The 23,322-nt window shown below is 40.6% G+C and overlaps 1 protein-coding gene across 4 annotated transcripts in view; it reads left to right on the top strand.

The window, feature by feature from the left end:
• The window catches only part of SHROOM2 (shroom family member 2), an 80,499-nt gene that overhangs the window by 7,605 nt on the left and 49,572 nt on the right, over nt 1-23,322 (top strand). For 3 of the 4 annotated variants that reach the window (XM_017737039.1, XM_017737040.1, XM_017737041.1), the window contains exon 2: nt 2,597-2,748. In XM_017737039.1, coding sequence (XP_017592528.1) covers nt 2,597-2,748 — 152 coding nt within the window. Of the gene's footprint in view, nt 1-2,596; nt 2,749-17,423; nt 17,592-23,322 lie in introns of those variants that run through there. The other variant, XM_017737042.1, reaches the window with a different exon arrangement.

Here is a 23,322-nt window from a genome sequence, read left to right on the forward strand (position 1 = left end):
TTTTTTAATACAGACGAAAAAAAGATCCTGTTAAGGTGTTTTGGGGCCCAGGGGTGTCTTAGCCTTGTCATTATGTTTGGGTGCCTTGCTTGGGGCATAAGGGCTGCAAATGGTTGACATCTACATTTGGAATTTAAAGTGTGTCCTCCAAGATACTTTCCCTCTCTGCCTCCTGCCATGCGTGTCCTGTCCCATCCCCGCCTCCCCCCGCCTTGACCTTCCCCCTACAATTCTAGTGATTTAACCCTCTTTTTCCTTAATGTTTTTTGTGCCACTTTTCTAACCTGTTTGGCTTCAGATACAGGTCCCAGGCTGCCTGTTCTCTTGTTCTGCTCAGCCTGATTTCAGTGTCCCTTATATGGCAGATGCTCTATACTTGACACCTCTGAACTGAAATCTTTACTTACATATAAGCAATTTCCACTGCTACTCCCTTGTTTCCAACATAAATTAAGATTTGCAGTGATATTTTAGTGTTCTGGTAAATTCTTGATGTTCAGAGGATATGTGAGCAGGTCAGAAGACAGGTCATAACTTGAAAACTAGATATATGGGGATGTAGAAACTTGCTCTGTCTTTAATTATCTGGGTTTTTTTTAAGATAAGAAGTTATGGAAATAAAGTTTCTTGATTACTATTAGTAAGTGTTTTAGAATGGTATATAAGATTAAGCATTTTTCATAGTATTCTTTTTGGCTTAGGTTTACAGGCCTGAAAATTTTTAAGAACATCTATCATGAACTTGCATAAAGAGAGCTTTTATATGCCTGCAATGAGATTGAGTGCTCTATGAGATCATCCTAAAGTACTTTCATCAAGAGATATTGCTTTTTTTATTAGGTTATTTAATTTATATTTTTGTTGCCGGACTCTTTCTAAAACCTGTACTGTGAGCTTCAAAATTCGTGAGGTTACTTTCCTCTGGATTTATCTCATTGCTGATTGACTTTGGTGCCTCAGAAGATGGCAGTTCTTTATGAAGCTTTCTGCAGTTAGGGTGATTACAAGGAATTACTCTTTGTAAATTTGCTGGCATTTAATATTGTGGGACTCAGATACTGTAGTCAATGTAAAATATAATGAAGACATAAATGAAAGTCTTTGCTTTGAAGACAAAGTGTCAAATATACAGGAAGATGTGGGATATGGATTATGAGCAAGTAGAGGAGGAATAAAGTTAAATACATAGGTCATTAAGCCAAGCAACTGAGAAGCCAGAGGCTGTGTTGACAGCAAAGGGGATAGGAAGAAGCTAGAAAGCCAAGAGATTGAATTGCAAAGTGTTCAATACCTACAACTGTACTTAGAATCATAGACTTGTTTAGTTTGGAAAACAGCTTTAGGATCACAGAATCTGGTTGTTAACCTAGCGCTGCCCAGTCCACCACTAAACCGTGTGCCCCATCTTGGTCCCCACACATCCAATGAAGGATAAAGATTTTCCATAGCCCTCCTTTGCTTGCTAATGTATTTATGAAAATATTTTTATTGTCTTTTATAGCAGTAGCCAGATTAAGTTCTATCTGGGCTATGGGCCTTCTAATTTTCTCCTTGCATAACCTCATAACATCCTTGTAATCATCGTTTGAAATCAGTTCAAACTGTTGATACTTGTTAATCTGTCTGATCAAGCTTTTGAGATTTGTTTTAAATTTTGAAAATGGGTAACTTGTGATGTGGGGTTTTTTGACTTAGGGTGGGAATTGCAAAAGCCTGACTCTTTATCTTGTGTTTTTGTCACATGTTATGAGCAACTGTATAAAAATTTAATGCATTCAAATGCATTCAAGAGATGCCTGTGGCAGCAAAATAATCTTCCAGTGAATTTCTCTTAGTATCACTGTGTTTTTAAGACAGAGCTGTTAATTAGCTGTATGGATGGTAAATTCTCCTAAATGTTATGTTTCTGATGAAAATACCTGTTTTCTAGACCAGCTTGTTAAGCAATATTTTGGGATTTCATTGCCGTGCCAGATTTTTTTGAGCTGGCTGTGTGTTAATGTTATTGACAAAATGGTTAATATTACTGGTTACCTTCTCTAGGGAACCATATTTTAAGATGCCGGCCCGAAACTCTATTTGCAAGTATGATTACACATTCAGTATTGAACTGAGGTCAAGATGACAGATGCTTTTCACAGAATCACTGAATGGGACAAGTTGGAAGGGATCCACAGTGGATCATCTGGTCCAGCCTCCCTGCTCAAGCAGGGTGATCCCAGAGCACAGATTTGCATCCAGACAGTTCTTGAATATCTCCAGTGAAGGGAGACTCCACAACCTCTCTGGGCAGTCTGTTCCAGTGCATGCACAGCAAAGAAGTTTTCCTTATATTCCCAAATTTCCCTCAAGCTTTCTAGCTTTCTCAGGAAGTCTCCTCTCTTTTATTTATTTCCCATTCTAATTGTCTCTGTATAATTACTATTTCTTTATAGTGATTTTTACTGTGCCTTCTTAATTATGTTAAGCTCTTAATTACTGTATTAATTTTTGTTGAAGCCAGTATTAAAAGCTCATTAGCTTATTTTAAAGGTGTCACTGTGCAACCTATATAATTCTACCATTTGTTACATGGTTTTATTTTTTTTTTTCCCAGATAGAAGATGGGAGCAAAGCTGCAGCTGTGGACAAGTTACTGGCTGGGGATGAAATTGTTGGCATCAATGATGTGGGCCTGTCTGGCTTCCGACAAGAAGCAATCTGTCTGGTGAAAGGTTCACACAAGACGCTAAAGCTTGTAGTAAAAAGGTAAGCTTGTCTTTAGCTGGAAAACCAAATGTGTTTCAGCCTATAAGCTAGTGGGCAACTAAATTTGCCAAGATTTGGCAAGTTAATGACTTTGATTCAGTGTTATTAATGTGCATATTATGTGGTGTTAACCTCCTCCTTGAACACAGACCCTTTATGGAAGAAGATGGAGAGAGGCAGCCTATTGATCGGAGCAGGACGCGAGGCAATATATTCTGTGAATGCTGTTGTGATGTGATGAGTCAGGACACTGTCTCTGTCTTCCTGAAGTGCAGTGCCCAAAGCAGGCTGTCAGCCCTGCTTCCCTGCCTTTGGTGTGTGGACACGGCCAGCGCTCTTTTAGCGCATATGCTGTGCGGGCCACTTGTGGTGTCAGGAGCAAGCTACATGAGAGGCTTTTGGAAAAGCATTTTCCCACTCTGAAAGTATTTGTCTCAAGCATTTCATAAGTGGTTTGCGTGAAGAGTCCTTTCAGTTATTAGTGGAGGGGAAAAGTGAAGCAGTTTATCAGAACACGTTCATGGTATGAAAACTTCTTATTTTGTCATTTCGACTTGCGACTTTTAAGTTCACGCTATTTTTGCTAACTTGAGTTAAAAATAATTTTCATGAAGTATTTTTGACAGAAGTGAACTGTTGTTAAAGTAGGTTAAATCTTGTAATTTCTGAAAAAAATTCCAATCAAGAAATCTGAACAACATGATCTTTTGTGGTAATTTCCTACTCTGGTGTATCAGAACTTTCAAAATAATTACTCTTACCAAATTATACCAGCCAGTCTTTCACATGAGAATTTCTTAGAATCAAAAAAGAATTTTGATGCCATATAAGAAATGCCAAGAATTTGAGCTTGACAGGTATGATGATCTGTAAATATTGTGACTGTTTGAGGCTGTCTTAAATGAGGACAGTCTTTTGTGAAATAGCACTGACAGGTAGGACATCACAGTGCTAGACAAAGATAGGTAAGAGAGGTGTACAAAAACGTGCTTTTCACCTTCTGTTTTAGAAGGTATTTTTGATAGAAGGAACTACAGGAACCTGGAGCTCTTTCACAGCTGATAGTTTATATCCTCAACAATAGCTACTTCTGGAAGCTCTTACCAAATTTTTGCAGCATTGAAACTAATAAATGCAAAATAAAATACATTCACAACTACCATAAATCATGTTGATGTTCAGCAGTTCGAACTTGCGCTGGCTATTTCAGTAAAAGCACTTCTGTTAGCAGAAGTTACATCAGCTGTTCCAGTCAGAGAAAGGGGGAACTTCAGGGTTGAGAAGTTTTATAGACACTGAAGAATCTGCCAAGACAGCAAGTCTTAATTACCAGGAAATGCTTCAGAGCAAGTAGAAAGATTCCCTCTTTCTTGGTGCTTTTCAATTTTATGACAGTAATTTGCTCAGAATCTGTGAATTCTGATCTATCTTTGGAAATGGCAGAAGGCTTGCTGCAGAAATACTCTCATGAGAGACACAGCTGTGTCGTTCTTGTTACTCATACCTCATCGCTCTCTGCAAGTATCTGAAAGGAGGTTGCAGTGAGGTAAGGGCCATTCTCTTCTACTCTGGCAGCACTTAGAAGACAAGAGGAAATGGCCTTAAACTGGGAGATTCAGATTAGATACTAGAAAATAATTTTTTACTGTTAGGGTGGCCAGGCATTGGAATAGGTTGCCCAGGGAGGTGGTGGAGTCACCACCCCTATAGGTGTTCAAGATGCCTGGAGCTGATGTTGGGTTTTGTGGTTTAAGGGTTCCCATGGTAGTGCTGGGTGGACAGTTGAACTGGATTTTTTAAAGGTCTCTTCCAACCTTGATGATTCTATGATTCACTTCATGTGTGTGATTTTGGAGAACTTTCCCACAGCTAGTCAAGTGTTGATTTGCTGCTGGGGATTTGTGGCCATTCTCTGCAGGCAGCAAAGCCCCATTGCTATGTGTGCCCTTGAGCACTCTGGTGCAAAACTGATGGATTTTCATCAGTCCTTTATCATCCCTCCCCTTTTTCCTTCCCTAGCTTATGTGCAACAGGCGAAAACAAGCTAGCTGTTCTGGCCAAGAGGCTGAAACAGTGGCTGTTGTTAGAGAAAACATTTTTGTCTGAAATTGATTAAGAACTTCCATAGCTCCCAAAAGAGGCACTAGCCCTTTGGGTCATTGACAAGTCTGCATAATATTAGATAAAATTTCATAAAACTTACTGAATGAAACTAGCTGGGGCTTTTGTCTGTGGTTTTTCAACTTTGCTCTTTCCTTGGAAAGTTGCCTTAGGACATCAGTCCTTTGACAGTCAGAAACCTTTTAACTTCCAGTCTCATTTTATTCTCGGCCAGCTTGTTCTCATGCACTGCTGTTGCTGTGCTGAAATAGCTTTTCTTTTCCTGTTGAAAGTTCAAATGATGCAGGTTCTTGTAAAAGCCTTGTTGCATGCTTTCTTTCAGAAGTTATGGTTTGAACAACAGTATTTTGTTTTGTTTGCCCTAAATCTTAAGCTGAATTTTTATGAGTGCTTTAAACAGCTGTGTTTTTAAGCAAACCAGTTGTTTAGTCTTTGTGTGAGTGATCCTGCAGGTCTGGATTGAATTGGATCAGGGAACTGATCTGACTACAAAATTACTTGAGTAAGTAGGGGTTCAGCTGGGTAAGACCACCACTTCTCAGAGGTCATCTGCACTTCAATCAATTACAGCAATCTTGAAATGGCAGTTTTAGCATTTTTAGACTATTTCAATCTTCAGACCCACACTTACTGTTCCCAGAGGAGACTGTGGGGATAGTCCCACAAAATTCCCTTTCATTGAATTACGTATAAGATGATGTATTGATCTGCACGTCATCATAGCATCTTCTTGTCTGCTTGCCCTGTGTCCTTTGTCTACCACTGTGATGTCTGTCTGTAGCATTGATTTAACATTTTATTCCCTGTGGGCATCAGTGCAATAATCTGAAGCACAAAATAGACAGTTTGAAGTTCAACTCAATCCTTAAGCTTAAGAAAATCTTTGTTTTAATCATATTGTTCTTGTTATCTGTGAGAGTTAATGTGGATAGCCAAGATCTACATTTTGTGTGGAAAACATTTTTCCCTGGGGTCATTTTTACTATCTATTTGTAGACTGATCCAGAAGTGAAAATCTAACTTTTAAAAATCTATTATGTTATGTAAAAATTACTTCTTAACAAAATTCTGGAAAGTAGAGAACTTCCTTGCAATTAATGTCAGTATAATTAATCAAGAAAAATCGGAGTTTGTCACTGCTGAGAAGTGCGTCCATGTGAAATTTCTTCTCAAAGCAATAGAGCCACAGCCTGATCCTATATTGATCTAAATATACGTAGGAAACAGTAGGACATGCTATTGTCTGTTTAGAAGTCTAATGTACCTACAGCGAAGACCAAGAGAAAATGTTTTAGTGAGAGTAATGTGTTTCATTCACAACAATTATTTTGTGTCTGGGACAAAGGTTTCTTAAGGTGCTCATGTTGTTCTCCAGTGGTAGCTGGCTTCCACAAAATTATATTTACCTGCTATTTTTAAAGAATATGATGCTTGACTCGGGGAAGATAACATTGGTTTCTAAATAAAAGTGTCTACAGTACCAATACTCGGCATAAATGTGTTGGCTATCAGCATACATACTTTGCTGTGTTTTCTGGAAACACTGCATAGTTGTGGTCTAAACCAAATCAGGGCTATGCAACTGGCTCAACAACAAACATGATGTTTAAGTAGTTTACATATATTGACGGTTGAACAAGCACAGTGTACTTTTGGTCCTGGATTAAAATAGGACTCAGGAGGCTTAATGTTATTTTCTCAAGTGGATTTGTAGAAACAATACACCTTAATTGCGTGCTAGTTCTTCAGTGTAGTACTGGGTAATTTCTTGTGTAGATTCCTGTCTTAGGAAAATGGAAAGCAAACTGTGCTTAGGACATTTCTTACAGGAATTACGTGTGAATTTCTTTTGTTTGGAAACTGCATATCTGTATACAAATGAAATTGGTCTGAGTGTTGATGTTGAGGTGATTGCCATATTCTGTGTAATTTAATTATTTTGCATATACTTCTAACTTAAATTCCTTTATACTTACTACATACCATCTTCATTCCTTTGCATATACTAGACATAAGCATATATCACAAATCCATAGTAAGAGTAATTTTTCACTATGCATTCATGAGACACATTAAACTGTTAAAAACTGGCACATTGGTGAGGCTTTCATGTGTGATTTATTAAAGGTAGGGTGAGATTTTAACCTCTGGGAGTCACCCTAAGAAGTTAAATGTGTTGTCCTCTTGGCTGCTTGAGTTGTCTGTTAGGGGCAGTCAAAATGGGCAGGTGAGGGAAGGAGCAGCCTCTTTTCCACAGGGTCTGCCAGTGATGAGAAGCTGGACTTTGTTTATTGGCCAACTCTTCAGGTACTGCCAGCGACTCAGAACAAGCTTTAAAGTTCTGGAGTTTAGCCACATTGTGTACACATGAGGGCTTGTTGGATTTTTTTCTGTTCTACAGCATTTTGGTGTTGTGCCTTCATGTTGCCAAAGTGCAAGCTCTTTTTGCAATGCTGAAGAAGTCCATTGTTAAAGGAAAGAGAGTGGGAGCAAACACACTTGTTATTAGAAGCGTATTATGAATACTGGCATTACTGTGCAAAATCCTAACCAGGGGAGTGATTTCCATGATACTTGTGCTATAAACACCTGGACATGGAAAGTTAGGGTTATCTTGGTTTGCATGGCACTTCATGAAGACAGCCAACTCCTAATTAAAGCACAGAAGAAGGAATTTTTAATGAATGTCTTGAGGGGTCCAAGATTGTACAGTATGGTTTCAGACACCTGAGACCTGAGCAGAAATCTGTGAATAAAAATCTTGACAGTCATTTACAATGTTCAGATGGGAGATCACTGAAATTTGTCACATTCTGAGCAGAAACTTGCTGAACACTACCAATGATCTTTCTGTAGTGAGTTTTGTGTAACTTAGCAAGGAGATCTAGTCTTACCTATTTATGATCTGTGTAGCAGCTAACTGTGTACTTCATGGCTCCTTGTGGCTGCAGAAATACTCTGTGAAACTTGGCAATATCAGTTTGTGAGATGACTTGGAAAATTGAGGGATTTTTTTTTTCTGTACAATTAGAAGATACAGATGGGGGCTGTGAATTCTGTCTCTTACCTGTGTTTAGCCTTGATAGCTCTACTTTCATAAATACCAAAATGGTATGGGAAACAATCTGAAAAATTACATGTATTTTTCTACTTTTAATCATATTGTATTTTGCCCATGGTTATGGTTAAGCATTGCTCAATAAACCAAATGCACTTGTGAAGAACCACTGTTGAGTACAAGTGAAATCTATTTTGTCTTTCAATTAGATTTCATTGCTTCTGGAACCAGGGTTTGTTATGGCAAAACAAGTAACAGTGGTTTCTCTCTTGCTACCCTGTAGCCATAATTCCTCCTTTTTGATGATTGACCTTGGCCTTAACTGACCAAGAATGGATTTTTTTTTTCAATTTTTTTTAAAAAATTCCTGTATTTTCAACCAGAATTTGGAAATATGTAGGAAACTGTAGTAGGGTTTTCTGTGGCTGTATCTGCATACATGTACCATTGCTGTAAGAAGTAGGCAGGTGTGATAGCCCCTTGCTACCTGTGTTTCTTGGAACTGACAGCTATGGAACAGGATATGCTGGTGCAGATCTTTGGGAGTGGGTATTTCTAACAGATGCACACAGCTTTCAGGTTCAAGGCATGAAAATTTCTGTGTGACTGCAGTTGGTGGAAGGGCTGGGCTCTTTTCAACTCCCACTTTGCAAATTCATTTGAGAAGTAGGTTAATATATTGCTGTGGGTCCCCTTTCTTGCTCTAAGCAGGATGGCCAGGTGTAAATGTGTGCCAGGGATGCACACATACACTGCTCCCAGCCAGGTCTGGTGATGGAGAGGGGAACAAGTCACGTGTTTCAGGATATGCGACAGGGCATGACCAGGCTAGGGCGCCTCTTTTTCTCCTTTGCTGCTGCCAGTGAGCTACTATGGCTCACAGTGGGGTGGTAGGAACCAAATAAGCACAAATATGGCACATCATGTGAACTGCACAGCACCTACAGGCCCAGCTCAGGAGAATGTTGGGTTGGATGTCTTGTGCTTTAAGGAATGCCTAGCAGGATCTTTCTATGAAGAATGTTTAATGGAGCATCTGCCAGATAAACCACTCTGTACACACATGCTCAGTGGGGACACAAAAAGTAGGCCAGCCCATGTGGAGGTCACCTCCTGTTCCAGTTTCCTGTCCACCTTCTCCATGGGCAAACCCAAGGCTGGCTGGGCCTCCACTGTGCTCCTCATCCTTCAGCTGTGTGATCCTGCACTACTGATGGAAGGGGAATGGACATGACAAAAGGAGGAGCACATGTAGAGGGATTCCTTATGGAACAAGGGCATATGATACCCCTGGAAAGATTGGACAACCCAGGGTTGCTGAGGAAAAGCCCCTGAACAGGCCCCTGTCTGCAGGCAGGCCTGGAAAGCACCTGGCTGCAGGCAGCCCTGAAAGTCCTTGGCAAAGTTTTACACTGGTCGGCTCCCCTGCTGATTAGGGGCTGTCTAGAGGGACTGGGCGTGAATCTTTGCAAAAGTAGATACAAGCTTGCATAGTTGAACAATAAAGGGAGAATGATGCTCAGATCGTATCGGTGTACGTGTCGTTATTCTGGCCAGCTCTCCAGCCTCGGTCCCTATCAAGCACACACTTCCATCTTTTCAGCAAATTATACCTTAGAAGAGCCCTGATGAGGACCATTTTCCCTGGTTGCATCACAGTCACTTAACCCAACACATTAATGGTGTGAATCCACATTCCCTTTGCTGTAACCCTAGCAATACCCCCCAGGTGTTCGGATGTTTCCCATGCCAACTGCTTTTTCAGTGGGGTGTACATCTAAAAAGCACTTTCATGTCTTAATTTTCTGCCCACCTCACCCGTTTCTTGGTTGCATTAACATGATCTGTATGTAACATGCTGTTAGTGACACACTGATGGGTGCTTGAGGTGATCATAAGCTTTAGTTCCTCCAGTTGGCGGTGTATTGTCCCTGGTTTCAAAGAACAAATTGTAGTCGTGATTTTGGATGTTCGTCTTATACAGCTGTCAGGCTTCTCTCAAATACAGATGTCATGAATGATATGTTTTCATTTGTGACAACTTTCATAATTTATTTCTTTGCAAATCTAAAAAATCTGCCCTGTAAAGCTTAAATAACAGAAAGCCAAAATTGCAACAGATGTCACAATATTTTACCAAGTCAACTCTGTTAGGGCAATATTTGGGCTACTAGGAAGGCCATAGACATTTCTGTGTAGGTAAAAGGAATATTCTATAATTTGAATATGCTTATTCAAAAGGTTACTTGTGGCAGTGCTATTCAGTTTTTTAAGTAATTACCAAAATTGGGCAACATGGCTTTTTTTGTGGAATGGGATATCCATGAAACAGTAACAACCTGTGAATCATGACTGGCTTTTAGTTGTGGTTTTTTTCCTGCAATCATGCATGCACTTGTCCAAATAGTTAATTTTGAGCGTGAGTAGTCTCGTCCAATTTAGTAAGAGCACTCACATGACTGAAAATAAAAAAGTATACAAGTGCTTACAGGATCTAACCATAGCTTTTTACGAGGTCATTCTGGAGTTATCCTGAAAACTGCTTTCCACTTATGAATTTCAGTGTAGGTGTTGGAAACTAATATGTAGCCCCTTGGGTGAGAGAGGAAAACAAGTGAGCCTTCTAAAATTTGGGGGGCTGAAGACTTTACTCATTTCACATAATAGTTTTGTATGCACACACAGACCATTTTTTGTGTGTTTGATAATACCGTAGATACCTGCAGACTCCTGACTGAAACAGAATTATAAACCCATCCATTAAAGACAAAATAAATAATCTTTTTATATCAGAGATGATCTTTGCATATTGAAGTCATGGTTCTGTGTATGTTGTATGTGTTTTGACATAATTGTTTGGGATTGCTTTTAAGCACTTAAGAGTGTTGGGTTTTTAAACACTAGTCAAGAACACTGAAATGCCCATGTCCAATTTTAGGAGAGAAGGACTAAAACTCCTGTTTCAGTGTGTTGCAATTTTCTCCATGTGGAAATTTTATTGTAGGTTACATATTTCACATCCTGAAAATTAAATGATTGACAGGTTTGAGAACTTGGCACTTCTTAAACATTTCAGGATCAAGTAACTACCATATTGAGTGTAGAGATTTTATGCTCTACTTGCTCAAGTAACTACATGTAACACCTTCCAATTTGAAAAGATTATAAAGAAGTTTTAAAATAATTTCTGAATCCAACCCGTAACTTCAGAAGTGTGACGACTTCAAGGAAGGGCATGAATGCAAGTGTGTTGCCGATTTAGTTACTGAATAACTGAAGAAATTTGCATCTTATCTCTTGCACAAAAAACCCGGGGTATTTTATGGTCATTGCTACTGAATCTGCATAATACTGGATCACCTGGCAAAACAAAGTCGGACATAGAGTCACAGCTACCACACTGCTGAGTTATACAGCCCTTGTGCTTTTAGTCCAGCTTCATGCTGAGTGCAGAGGAAGGACAGAATGACAAAAGCCGAAGTTTGGGGAAATATCTGCTGGGTTGCAATCAAAATCAGAGTCAGTTCTTTGATCTGGCTCAGGGAGCAGCCTTTGCCAGCAGGTGGGCTGCTGAACTGAGAGTGGCATCTGATGGGGAAGAGAGCACTGTGGGGCATGGTAACTAGCCTGGCATGGGTCGTGTTAGAGCAAAATAGCTTTCTCAGATAAAACCTGAACCATACCAGCTTGTGGCACAGTTCTTCATGGACGCTCAGTAATTTGCATCATGTGGCTATAGTGTTTTAACCAAGAACAAGATGAAGTAGGGCTGGGATCTCTCCTGAAATGCCCTGGGACAAGAGGAATTCCCTTTCCCCACTCCTGTTTTTGGGTCACCTTGAATGTGGTTAGGTAAATTACAGCTGAAATCGGTGTGGGAAAACACCACACCTGTGCAGAAAGACCAGTATTTGGACTGTGGTTTCTGAGGAAGCTCAACTCATTTGGGATGGCTGTCGAAGGGTAAGCTTATTGTGAGTGGCTGGGAGGCAAAACACACCCATTCTTTCTGGCCATAAGCAGCACCAGGGTTTCTGTGGCTGTGTGCCCCAAGGATGTGGCAAGTTCCTTCTTGCTGAAGGCAGCGTGTTGGGCTGGCGCAGGCAGCCGTGTGCTGCTCTGGCGTTCACTGTGCCCATCCTGGGCAAAGATGGCAGGGGGGAATGTGTCTGAAGGCTGCTCTGCTTCCTGCTCCTTCACTTTAGCCATGGTAAGATGGCCTAAAATCCCCCCTGTATTTTGTCTGCTGCTGCTGTTAGCATTAGCTCTGTCAGAGGCTGTGTTTTTCTTCAGTGTTACTGGTGAATTAACACTTCTTTTGTATTTACCTTAAAGGTTAATTTCTTTAGCACTTTACATGGCATGATAGTCTCCAAGATATTTGAAAATAAACTCTGCCAGAACCAATTTATTCAATGTGTGAAGCATTTTAGATATTTCATAATGATAAATACTCATTAAAAAATGTTTTATTATCCTTCTGAGGAATTCTGATAAATTATGGTAAATACCGAGGTAAGAGGATGACATCAGGAGTTTAATGCTATCTAGCCATCAAAAGGTAGCGGAATGTGCTAAAAATAAGGATGGGGGAAAAGTATTTATGTAGCTTGTATAATATACCATAAATCCCAAGAGCAACACTTTTATCTCAGACATCCAGATGTGTCTGTCTAGTTCCCCAAGGCAGACCAAGAAAAAACAGTTCCAGAATATGAGAGCTTTATCATGGTAGTCTATTGTGAATTCAGAAGGCAGGAAGATTTATGATGTTATACCTCATACAAATTAATACCTCTTTGTTGACAGTGCATATCTTACTTATAAATGAAATTGCTGTTCCATCCTGCTCAAGCCTGTACAGTTGGGCTGAGGAACAAGGAAAACCAGAGCGAACTGGATGGTGAAATCCTGATTTCTTCAATGACTGAAGTCTTTAAGGGTGCTAGGGTTGGTAATTTATTTGTATTTATTTATTTTCACAGACAGAAGCAGAGTATTTTGCAGGTCTCTTTAATTTCTTTTTATGTAAAATGCAATGCATTAGAGCATGGGGTAGGAAAGGAGCTGCTGTGCTGTGACAAGACAGTACTCCTTCCAGCATGGCTTCTTTAAAAAAAGGCACTGTTGGCTGTAGTGTGGTGGTGCTGTTTGCTCCATTTTTCAGGTGCAGGATGACTGGAAAACGGGAGGTCAGACTGACTGGTTACATGATACATGGGAGGAGAAAACAAAGAGCAATGCTACAGGCCTTATAGGTCTTGCCATGGTTGACAGCAAGGCAAAAGGTGACTGTGTAGTCCTTTGTGTGAATTTTGGCATGTGAAAATGGGCATTTAAGGTAGAATATGCTGCTTTGCTGAAATTTTAGGTATTTGTACAGATACCCATATAATAGAATTCTGTCAATAACTTGTCTGTCAAAATACTGGTTCAATTTGCCATTCTAAGAATATTAATATTCTAAGAATATTAATAGATTGCTTTTATTACTTTTCTCTTTTAGAGCCTTTCTCTCCCCTAGAGGTCTGTAAGTTAAGCATGTGTTTATGTTTTTATTTTATTGTTTTTAAGTTCTAGGTCACTTCTTTTTTAGGGGTACTTTTTGGAAGTCGTTTCCTTTTATGATAAGATACCAGAAACTGAAATTACAAAAACAGGAACTCCTGTTTTGCATGGAAAAATGTGCTGCAGTTCCATTTGCTGCTTCCAGAAAAATAGGCTGACTTTGTTGTTAAGATTTGTTGGCACTTTCCTTGAAAAGATAAGTAAGAGGGGAGTACAAGGTATTCAGATACTCAGTGCACAGAGATCATAAACAACAGCAAAGCCACGGTTTCGTTGTTTTAACTCATTGCATTGAGTTTCAGTCAGCTACAGGCATTCAGGAAAAAAAAGGTGATATCAGAAAAGCTGTTAATTTCAAGTGTCTCAGTTGGAGTGGGTCATTTTAAAGGTACGTAAAATCCAAAACCTGCTGATTGTTTCTCTTTGTTTCAAAGGGAGATTATTCAGTGCTCTATCTGGAATTTCACCTTCAGAAATGGAGACAACCAGAATATCTCCTGGTTTCTGAAGATCACAGCTATAGCAATTAAATGTCTTAGGACTCCATTTAGATGTGCAAATAAGACTGCCTAACCACAACCTTTACTTTTTATTACTCTGTGTCTGAATCCTTTGCTGGTAGCGCTCTCTTGTGGCTGTTACTTTCATTTAAACAAAGTAAAGGATTTCAAAAATACGTATATTATTTAGAAATTTCTGCCTTAGGACACAACAGTCTGTGTTGGATATGCGTTCCTAAATTAAATGTGGCAATATATATTTTAATAATGCAGGAAGGTCAGTCTAGGCAAAAGCATCCCAAGTGTGCTTCCCGGAAGATTTCAAAGGGACAGGTGTATTGAGCATTCAGGTTTTCAACCACTTTTTTTGGTGTATTTTTGGTGAAAAGCCCTATGCCTGTGGAGAGACGGAGGGGGAGGCTTGGAGGGGAATGAAGTCTGCCTTGGCAGCCAGAGTCAGGTGGAGAGACAGGGATGGGCACCTTTATTAACGAACTTGATTGCAGATGCTGCTTTTCCTGTGGCACTGCTCTTGGTGATGAGCAAGTTACTTCCCATAACTTTGGCTATTAAAATAAATGAAAAAAAGTATTTGGGAAACTTTTCAAGTGAAACTGATGTGTGTTCCTGGTGAAAGCTTGAAAGCTTTTCACCCTGAATCTGTATTTTCTCATTCTGGGGATGGGAAAGGAGAAGGTGAGGGGGTAACTCTTCACCTATTCTGGTTTTTAATACAAAGTTTTTAGCCGATGTTTTAATTTTCATTAAGGAGGTAAAGCTCTCTGGAAGCTCAGATTGTGATGTGCAGGGGTTTCCTTTGAGCTAGGGTCATACAGTTTCCTCTTTCAAGAGCAGTTGCTAATGAACAGTTGTTTGGTACTACATAGACCCGATACTATTGGGATTGCATCCAGTGTCATAGCTTTATAAGCATGTCTGCATTAATACCAAGTGTGTGATGTTGGATGTAGGCTCCTTTTCCTTCTCTACTGTAACCCAACAGCAACTGGAGTAATGATTCCAGGTTGTTTACTTAGTTGGACTCTCTTAGAGCGGCAGGTTTACACTTGAGATAAGGCCTTGAATGAGAGGGGTCTTGGCCCTTGACTGAAAAGTCTCTGTTCTTCTGTAGGCTGAACTCTTGTGCATGGCATTTGTCTGGTCTCCCACCTTCATTCATCTTTGGATTCTATATGTCACATAAGCACTTTAGTAATGCTAATTCTTTCAGGAATATTTTTTAAATTTCCACTAGTCTTCTGGGAAGGCTTTCATAGCAATTATTTGACTGTTTATAGCTGTTTTCCAGCAAATGTACTGCCATGCCCAGAAGTCTTTGTAGTGAAGGTAAGATGAGCTTGTTTGCTGTTTTGGCTGCAGTCTAGCAGGACAGCTCAGCAGTATCTGATTGCAGATTAAGACTGAAAAGAGGCTTTTTAAAGCAAATTAAAAATCGTATTAGTCAACTGATTTTTTTTTTAGGCTCAGGTTTTCCTTTTCTTTAAAATTAAGGAAATACTTAGTTTTCCTTGTCTCTTACCACTGTATCAGTGTAATTCTCCTCGTTTTTTAGATAGCAGATTCTATAGTATCTACTTGATGCAATTTATTTTCTGTTAGAGTGAGGATGGACTTGCTGCTGCAAATTCAGGAAAAAAGTTCTTTTTTTCCCACTTGAATTTCACTTCTGTGTTTTGCCAGGTAAGTCACCAAGAATAATTTTTGTTAGGTTGACTTTGCATCCTCATTCACACAGCAATAACTCCATGGTTTTTAGACTCTTGCTGAAACATTTTTAGAAAAGCGAGCCATTACATCAAAGTCTGCCTTTCTCTGGACTGCGTATGCACATGCACACACGTGCATGGGTGTTAATATTGATAAGCAAGGCATCATGCTAGGTTTAGCTTACCTTTATTGAAGGCTACTTAGAAAAAACCCTCATTACATTAGCTTTAACATCTGTGAATAATCTATACTCTCACCTTTATATGAAGTGCAGTTGTTTTTTAATAGAATATATCAGTCTAGCTGAGAAAGTTTTAGCCAGACACCATCTAACTTTCCAGCAGGTTCACACAGTTGAGCTATTGGACATCTGTGTAATTTGTAATTCTGTCATATGCTGTCTTAACTGGATTTCTTATTAAAATCTAAATATGTATACTTGCATAAAATAAGACCTCTTCTTACTCTTTAGCCAACTGCCTTCCTGAAGTTTGAGGATTTCTGTAAATCCATGGAACTTCCAGCTTTTCCTTTACAACTATAAGTGCATCCTGCTTTGACCTGTGAAAAGCTGTTCATTTTACACATGCAGGATGGTGGTCACTTGGTTGGTAAGGATGCTGTGGTGCAGTCTGCTCTGTTACAGAACAGAACCAACAAAAATGTATAGTTGTTGTTTAGTGTGATGGGTCAGTGAACCTAAGGCAAACATGATCGTGGCACATAGGCCAGTGTGTAAGAAGAAAGTTTGTCTTCGTTCTGCTGTGCTGATCCTTAAGGGTACAGCATAATTAATCTTCTTCATTTTCCCCAAAGAAACTCTGCGTAGCGTGTTACTGTATCCTTTATATCCTCAGGTATGATGATGGTCAGCAACCATGGCAAGCTTACATGTGCAAATCTGACTAGCAGAAGGGGATTAATTTTGTGGCTATGGAATAAAGCTTATTTTTTCAGAAGACTTTTAAACTAAATTGTCCTTTGGAAGAACTCCCCAGAATGTGTAACATCAGTCTCCCTAGGGAATGGAAGGATGTACCTGCTACTTTTTTCTGGAGGTGATGATTTCCAATGCTTGCATACTGAGGTAGTTTATTTCTTGGGCTATAACAGGCTGCCTCTCTTTCAGGGGAAGTGCTGCTCCCTGAGAAGACTGTCTGGTGGTTTTTCATGTGTAGGAAAAACATCTGTAACTCTCCACTACCATTGATGGTCCATCAGAGCTCTTAAGAGATTTTCTTTTAGCTTTGTCATCTCATAGGTGACATGAACTTCTTTAAAGTGCAGTGCCCCAGACCCTTCTATTCTCTCAGCCGTGTATTTGCTTAGAAGACTGGAAAAGGCTAGAACAGATAAAACAAATCAACAAAAACAGTTTCAGCAGCATAACGTCAGTGCATTTTCCATGCGCCATGTCAAGCACCACTTCAAACGAACATTAAAGCTCCCCTTCCTTCCTCCTCTGTCAGGGACAGTCCTCTGGTTTCATTTTTTGGGCTTTGCTCAGCTTTTCCCTGCCGAGCTCCGCAGCAGCATTCAGCGGCAGAGTCGCAGGTCTGACTAATCTAAGGCGCTCCGGCCTCTTAGCGGGGAGTGCTAACAAGGCTCCTTTCTGAGTCTAATTATATCCCTAAGCTGGCAGCCTCAGATTAGCACAGGACAGCCGGTGGCAGAGGGCTGAGGAGTCCGATGCTCTGCTCCGCCAGCATTGCCCGTGTCTGCCGGGGACAGAACCCAGGAGGATGCCACCAACACCGCCCGGTGCCACCTCGGCCCCCATCGCTTCGCCCTTGGACCGCTCCCGCTCCATGACAGGAGGCTGGTCTCCCAGCTGGGAGCTCTGCCTGGTCCCAGAGGGAGGAGCATAGGTAGGTACCCTAAGGCTGTGCCAGGGTGGGGAGGCTCCTGCTGGGCTGGCCAGGAGGTAGGACACTCATGAGCTCTGGCAGCTCCTCACCCCATCATTTCATTGTTGGGATAAGCCAGTGCTCAGGGTGCCTTTCTCTTGGCTTTTTTGTGTGTTTTGTAACTTGTTGGATGAGGGGGATAAAAAAGCTATGCATTGTTGTCTCAAATGCATCTGATTAAAATTTCATTATAGGATTGTTGAAGTGGAGTCAGCAGGCGTGGAAGAGGGGAGGTGACTTTGAAAAGAGTATTTCGTTGTTTGCTTTCAAATTTGCCTCCCATTTCTCAGGCAGACCTGAGAAATTTGCCTTGCTGAGCCAAAACCATTCATCTCCCAGCCGGGCCATGCACTGGGGTGGTTTGCAGTCGCTACTTTCTAAGAGGTCTGCAACCATTTATCTTGGGCTGGTCTCTTCATCCTAGTATGGGATGGAGACAAATGGAGTGGCAGAGTCAAACTCAAAGCGTCAAGGCCTAAGAGTTTTTAAGTCTTGAGCTTTTAGTGGTGTGAAAAGAAAATTCAGTGGAAAAAGTTTCCTAGGCTGTGAGCTGTTTGTCAACATGCTTACACAAGGGTGGAAGGGGATTTCTACGGAACAGTGCAAGAGGAAATGAGTATGTTGATGAATGTGAGACCAAAATTGTTTGTTCTTCACGATAAATCTAAAGAAAGGGTTGTAGGATTTCTCCTTGGGAAGGAGAGGAATATGAAGTACTGAGCAAAGGTGAGGGGGGGAAAAAAAAACCTAATCTTTTAAATACACTTGTCTGACACAGTTTGGGGAAGGGGGAGGGAGTGTTAAATGATTAATTTAGGTTTGGGGTTTTTTTTTTGTCATTGCCAGGCAGTTACTGCTTCCTGCTTTTCAAGAACATATGCTGTGAAGGTGGGGTGCTGGAGCAGCGTGGGCTCAGGATGTGTTTCTGTCTCTGTCGTCTTAGTGGTGACCAGACAGGCCAGCCAGCTCCATTAGAGAAATCCTTAATCTAGTGAGGCTAATGGACCTTCTCACACTACGGGGCTCTCAGGTAGGATCTGCCCACTGTATTTGTGGGAAGGATCCCAGAAGAGTTAGGATCAACATCTGCAGGTTATTCTTGGTTTATAATAATGCATAATAATACATAACAGAGCACTGGCACATAAAACCCATCACACATTTCTGCTGACTTCACTGAACTTTGAGTAAAGCTATAAAATATTAAACTTCAATTAGTCACTTGGAGCTCATATGTGGTATTCAGTGTGTCTCAGTGATTTTTTTCTATATGAAGGTACCTTTTTTATTCCTTGAGGTTGTTTAGACTTCCCTCTGTGGAGCTCTGTACCACCCTAGAAGGAGTGTTGAAACCCAATTTTGTTTCCCACTGAAGAAGACTAAATGTAGCACATAAAAAGCAAACAGCTGAGTACTCACTGTTAGAGCCGTATTCACTGCTCCAAGTTTAATAATAGTGATGTAGTCATAGTATCTGTGTGATCTGTTGTGAGATTGTCTGTAGATAGCTACCTTGGTTTATGCAGGAAGAATGCATGGATGAATTCAGTTATTAAACTACTTGATCATTTCAGAGGGATGCTGATAGATCCTGCAGCTTTTTTAACAAACAGACTTTGGCAGCAGGAGTAACTATATATGAGTGTTAACTAGAGCATTTTTTCCTATGTTTTGTCATTCATTGTAACTGATCTGGGCTTGAAAAATTTGGATAGTTTCTGATTTGATTTCTACGTATTCAAGCACATTTTTCAACCTGTGGGCATTTATTATTTTATTCTTGCCATATTTACTCTCTTGTAAAACTTGCTCTTGCTGATAATTAGGGTGACTAAAGATTGAGATATGGAAGGGGTGGTGTGAGCTGGGCTGGAAGAAAAATGATCTATTGAAGATTTTTGTTATTGCTGTGAAGTTACCCTGTTTTCAATTTTGCTTGGAGAATAGCTTTTATTTTGCTGTGAAGTGACTGAACCCAGCTTTCAAGTCTACTGATGTTAAATTGGATGCATATCTTGGCACATTCAGTTTCTGTAAAATAAGCCTAAAAACCTAATTCCCCAAGCAAAATCAGCGCTGCTCCAGGAATCCCAGAAATTAGGGTTTTCTGGTCATTTTTAAACTTCTAGCTCTAAGTGATTGTAAGTGTTTTAGGGCTGCCATGTATCTGCTCAAAATAAGGGTTTGTACTTTTTCCCAGTGTGTCCAAATCACGGGAAACAGCTCTGTTTCTTGCAGAATGAAATGTCAGAAGATAAAGCAAGACATAGAACCAGCCTCAGCAGAGGATCCAGCTTCTTGCACTTGCCTCACTACAGCCCCCATCTTCCCCCTAGGGATGGAGGGTGGCGGCTGGCATTTCTCAGGGTCAGGCTCCCACCCACAGGTGGGAGGTGGAGCTCTCAGAGACAGCATTATACCTGCCCATGCAGATTCTTTCTGCTTCCATTAAGAGTCTCTACAAAATATGTTGGAAATATTTGGCCTGAATTAGTACAGGCATGGGAGGAGAGTAGCTCATGCTTCAAGAAGTTGCAGGAAAATATCTGTCCTTTGCCAATGGAGAAATGGTAGATGGATGTGTAAGTGTTTCAGACTGTCCTGCTGCTTGTTATAATGCTGTTTTGGCTGCAGTCATCAGGTGGAGATAAAGAACGGGAACTAACAATTAACTTCACCTGAAACTTGAGCTGCCCCGGGAGGTAAGGAGGGAGAGGTTACCTTGGGTGATTGTGCAACTGTAACCACCTTATGCCTTGGGCTTCCAACACGTTCAGGCAGTTGATATTTCCTGGCCAAATTAGGAGCTCTGTAATGTGCCGAAACTCTAATGTCTGTCTTAATCTGAAAATAGTTTTTATGACAGTAAAAATGCTTTTTACAAACCATGCCATGTATCACAAAGTGATTTACAGTTGCATGGCTTCCAATTCAGTGGAAGAGGTATAAATTTTTACATGCACTTGTATGTGTAATCCAGAAGGGGCTCCTCAGAACAGGCAGTTTTCTTTTTATCTCTTTTCTTTTTTTTTTTTCTTCTTTTTTTTCCTTCTTTTTTTTCCCCTTTCTTTTTTTTTTATTTTGCAGAGCAGTTTTTTCTTTCAAATCTCTATAGTCCTTCTGAGACTAAGATGCCTCAAGGAAAAATTTCTACATGAAAAGCTTATTCAGTTCTTTATCAATGTGGAAAGTACTGTAATTTTTTACAGTATTACACTCATCTTTTGTCTCAGTTATGTCTAAGCTGGAGTAAATGAGTCCTGGATGCTGTGTGATGTGACCAGTATTTATTTGGAAGATTACTTGAGAATTCCAAGTGTTGTGAGAAGCAATACTTGAGTACTTAACAAGTGTAAGCTCTTAAATAGATGAGCAAGAAACCTTTATGTGGGCCCATCAAGTTCTAATCATGAGCTCCCACAGCTGGGTGAGTTCTTCAAATCTGCAGTGACAAGTACATATAACAGCTTCTGGAATGAAAAACAGTTACACTGTCAATTCCTTTTTATTTGAGGCCGCTGTGGGTAACTGCAGCCTCATGGTGTTTTTTTTTCCTGCCGAGGATTCAGAAGACTAACAAAATCCAAAAAAAATGTTTTTAATACATTGAATAAATGATTTAGCAGTTTCTTTACAGTAGCTTTTTGTGCACCCAGTTAATTACATTATATGTTGTTCTTCTAGTGTATTTTAATTTATTGAACACAAGGTCGGTGAACTGCAAAAAAACCCATGGATTGGGAAGACTTTTGTTCCCCCAGACTATACAGATTTACTAAAAAAATTTGTAAATGAAGTATTGGTATGTCTAGCCTACTGTTACTATAAAGGAGGGGAGGTGAGAAAGCTGAGAACTATGAAGCTGTTTGGGTTTTATAAGCAGACAAACAAGGGCACCTGCGCTGTCACTACAAATTCTTGACATTTTCTCTACATGGAGTAAACCAAACAATGTGTGAGTGGTTTTCTGAGGACATTCCAAAAACGGAACCCCTCCTAGCAGATTTGCATGGCCGGCATGGGGCAACAGTGTTTATAACTGGTCGTCTGTTTCTGTAGGACAAACAAGAGGAGCATGGTTTGGTTTATTTGGCTTTGAAACAATCTAAGGGCACCTTGTGAGTTGTACCTTGCAGTATGTGCAGTGCCCGAGAGTGCTGCTTGTTTCAGAATGCCAATGAACTGTGCATTTGACCTTTAAGCTTGTGCAGGTTTCCATTTTATCTCAGGACTGCAGCCTTTCTGCATTTCCTTAGCCTTGCATCCTTGGCATGTCTTATAGCCAATTACACTGGGATTTGGCCAAATTTCTGGTTGTAGACAAGGTTTAAAATGACTGCCAGTAGTTTGGACCTCCTGCTACAACTTTGGAAAAGTGAACTTGGACTATTTTAAAAACAAAGTTTTTAACAATACAAAGGGTTTGCAGACTGCTGAAAAGCTTTCAAGTTGCATTGTGGTGAATGGAGGGAGAAGAGTTTTATTTTGATAGCTGCTGTTTAGTGTCACTACATTGACTGGTTCCCAAATTCTCATGTTTGTACCTTGAAACGTGGTCTGCAGCTTTCTGTAGAAACTAAAGTAACTGAAAAGGGAATATATTTTTTAAAAGAATCTTTAATATAAATGATCACTACAGCAGTTTTCACTCAGAGAATTAGGGCTGACAACGTGCAACAGTAAGTTAAACCAGATGCTTCTGCTTTGGCGTTTTTTTTCTGTCTTTGTAGATTCAGCTCAGTTCTGACTGGAGCCACTAACTTATCCATCCTTTTACTTTTGAAAAACTGGGATTTCTTGCCTAAACCCAAGTTTCTTTAGGGTGGGACTCCACCTTGGGTACTGCATCCAGCTCTGGCATCCCCAGCACAGGAAGGACATCAACCTGTTGGAGCCCGAAAGAGGCCACCAAGATGATCATAGGGATGGAGCACCTCTCTTATGTGAAAATGCTAAGATTATTAGGCATGTTCAGCCTGGAGAAGAGAAAGCTTTGGGGTGACCTCACTGCAGTGTTCCAGAACCTGAAGGGAGCCTACAAGAAGCTGGAGAGAGACTATTTTCAAGGGCATGTAGTGACAGGACAAGGGGGAATGGCTTCAAATTGAAAGAGGGTAGGTCTAGATTAGATAGCAAAAAATTCTTTCCTCTGAAGGTGGTGAGGCACTGGAGCAGATTGCCCAGAGAAGTTGTGAATGGCCCATACCCTGAAAGCATTCAAGCCAGGTTGGATGGCACTCTGAGCAACCTGGTCTAGTGGAAGGTGTCCCTCCCTGCCTTTGTCAGAAGGGTTGGAACAAGATGATCTTTAAGGTCTCTTTAAGGTCTCTTCCAATGCAAACCATTCTGTGATTGATTCCATGATTTATTTCCTGTCAGCGGATACAGATGAACAGTGGGAGACACTGCATTTGTAAGGACTGACCTCTAATGCCCACTTCTGGTTAGATGGGGAGCCCTGGCTGTCAGTAATTACTGCTGATGTGGAGTGCAATCCTGCGGTCCCAGGGCTGCAGCCTCCAGGAGAAAAAACACTATCGTGTGACGTTCCGTGGTCATAGGAGAGTGTGCCGCTGTGCCGGCCGGAGGAAGGCTCAGTTAGGGTGAGGAATGATCCCAGCAAGAGGAGCTGGCAGTCCGGCAGTGACCGTGGCGGCCGGAGCCGCGGCCTCCCTGCGCACAGCGCACGGCA

The sequence above is a fragment of the Corvus brachyrhynchos genome, unplaced genomic scaffold (assembly GCF_000691975.1).
Source record: "Corvus brachyrhynchos isolate BGI_N302 unplaced genomic scaffold, ASM69197v1 scaffold83, whole genome shotgun sequence".
Lineage (NCBI taxonomy): Eukaryota > Metazoa > Chordata > Aves > Passeriformes > Corvidae > Corvus > Corvus brachyrhynchos.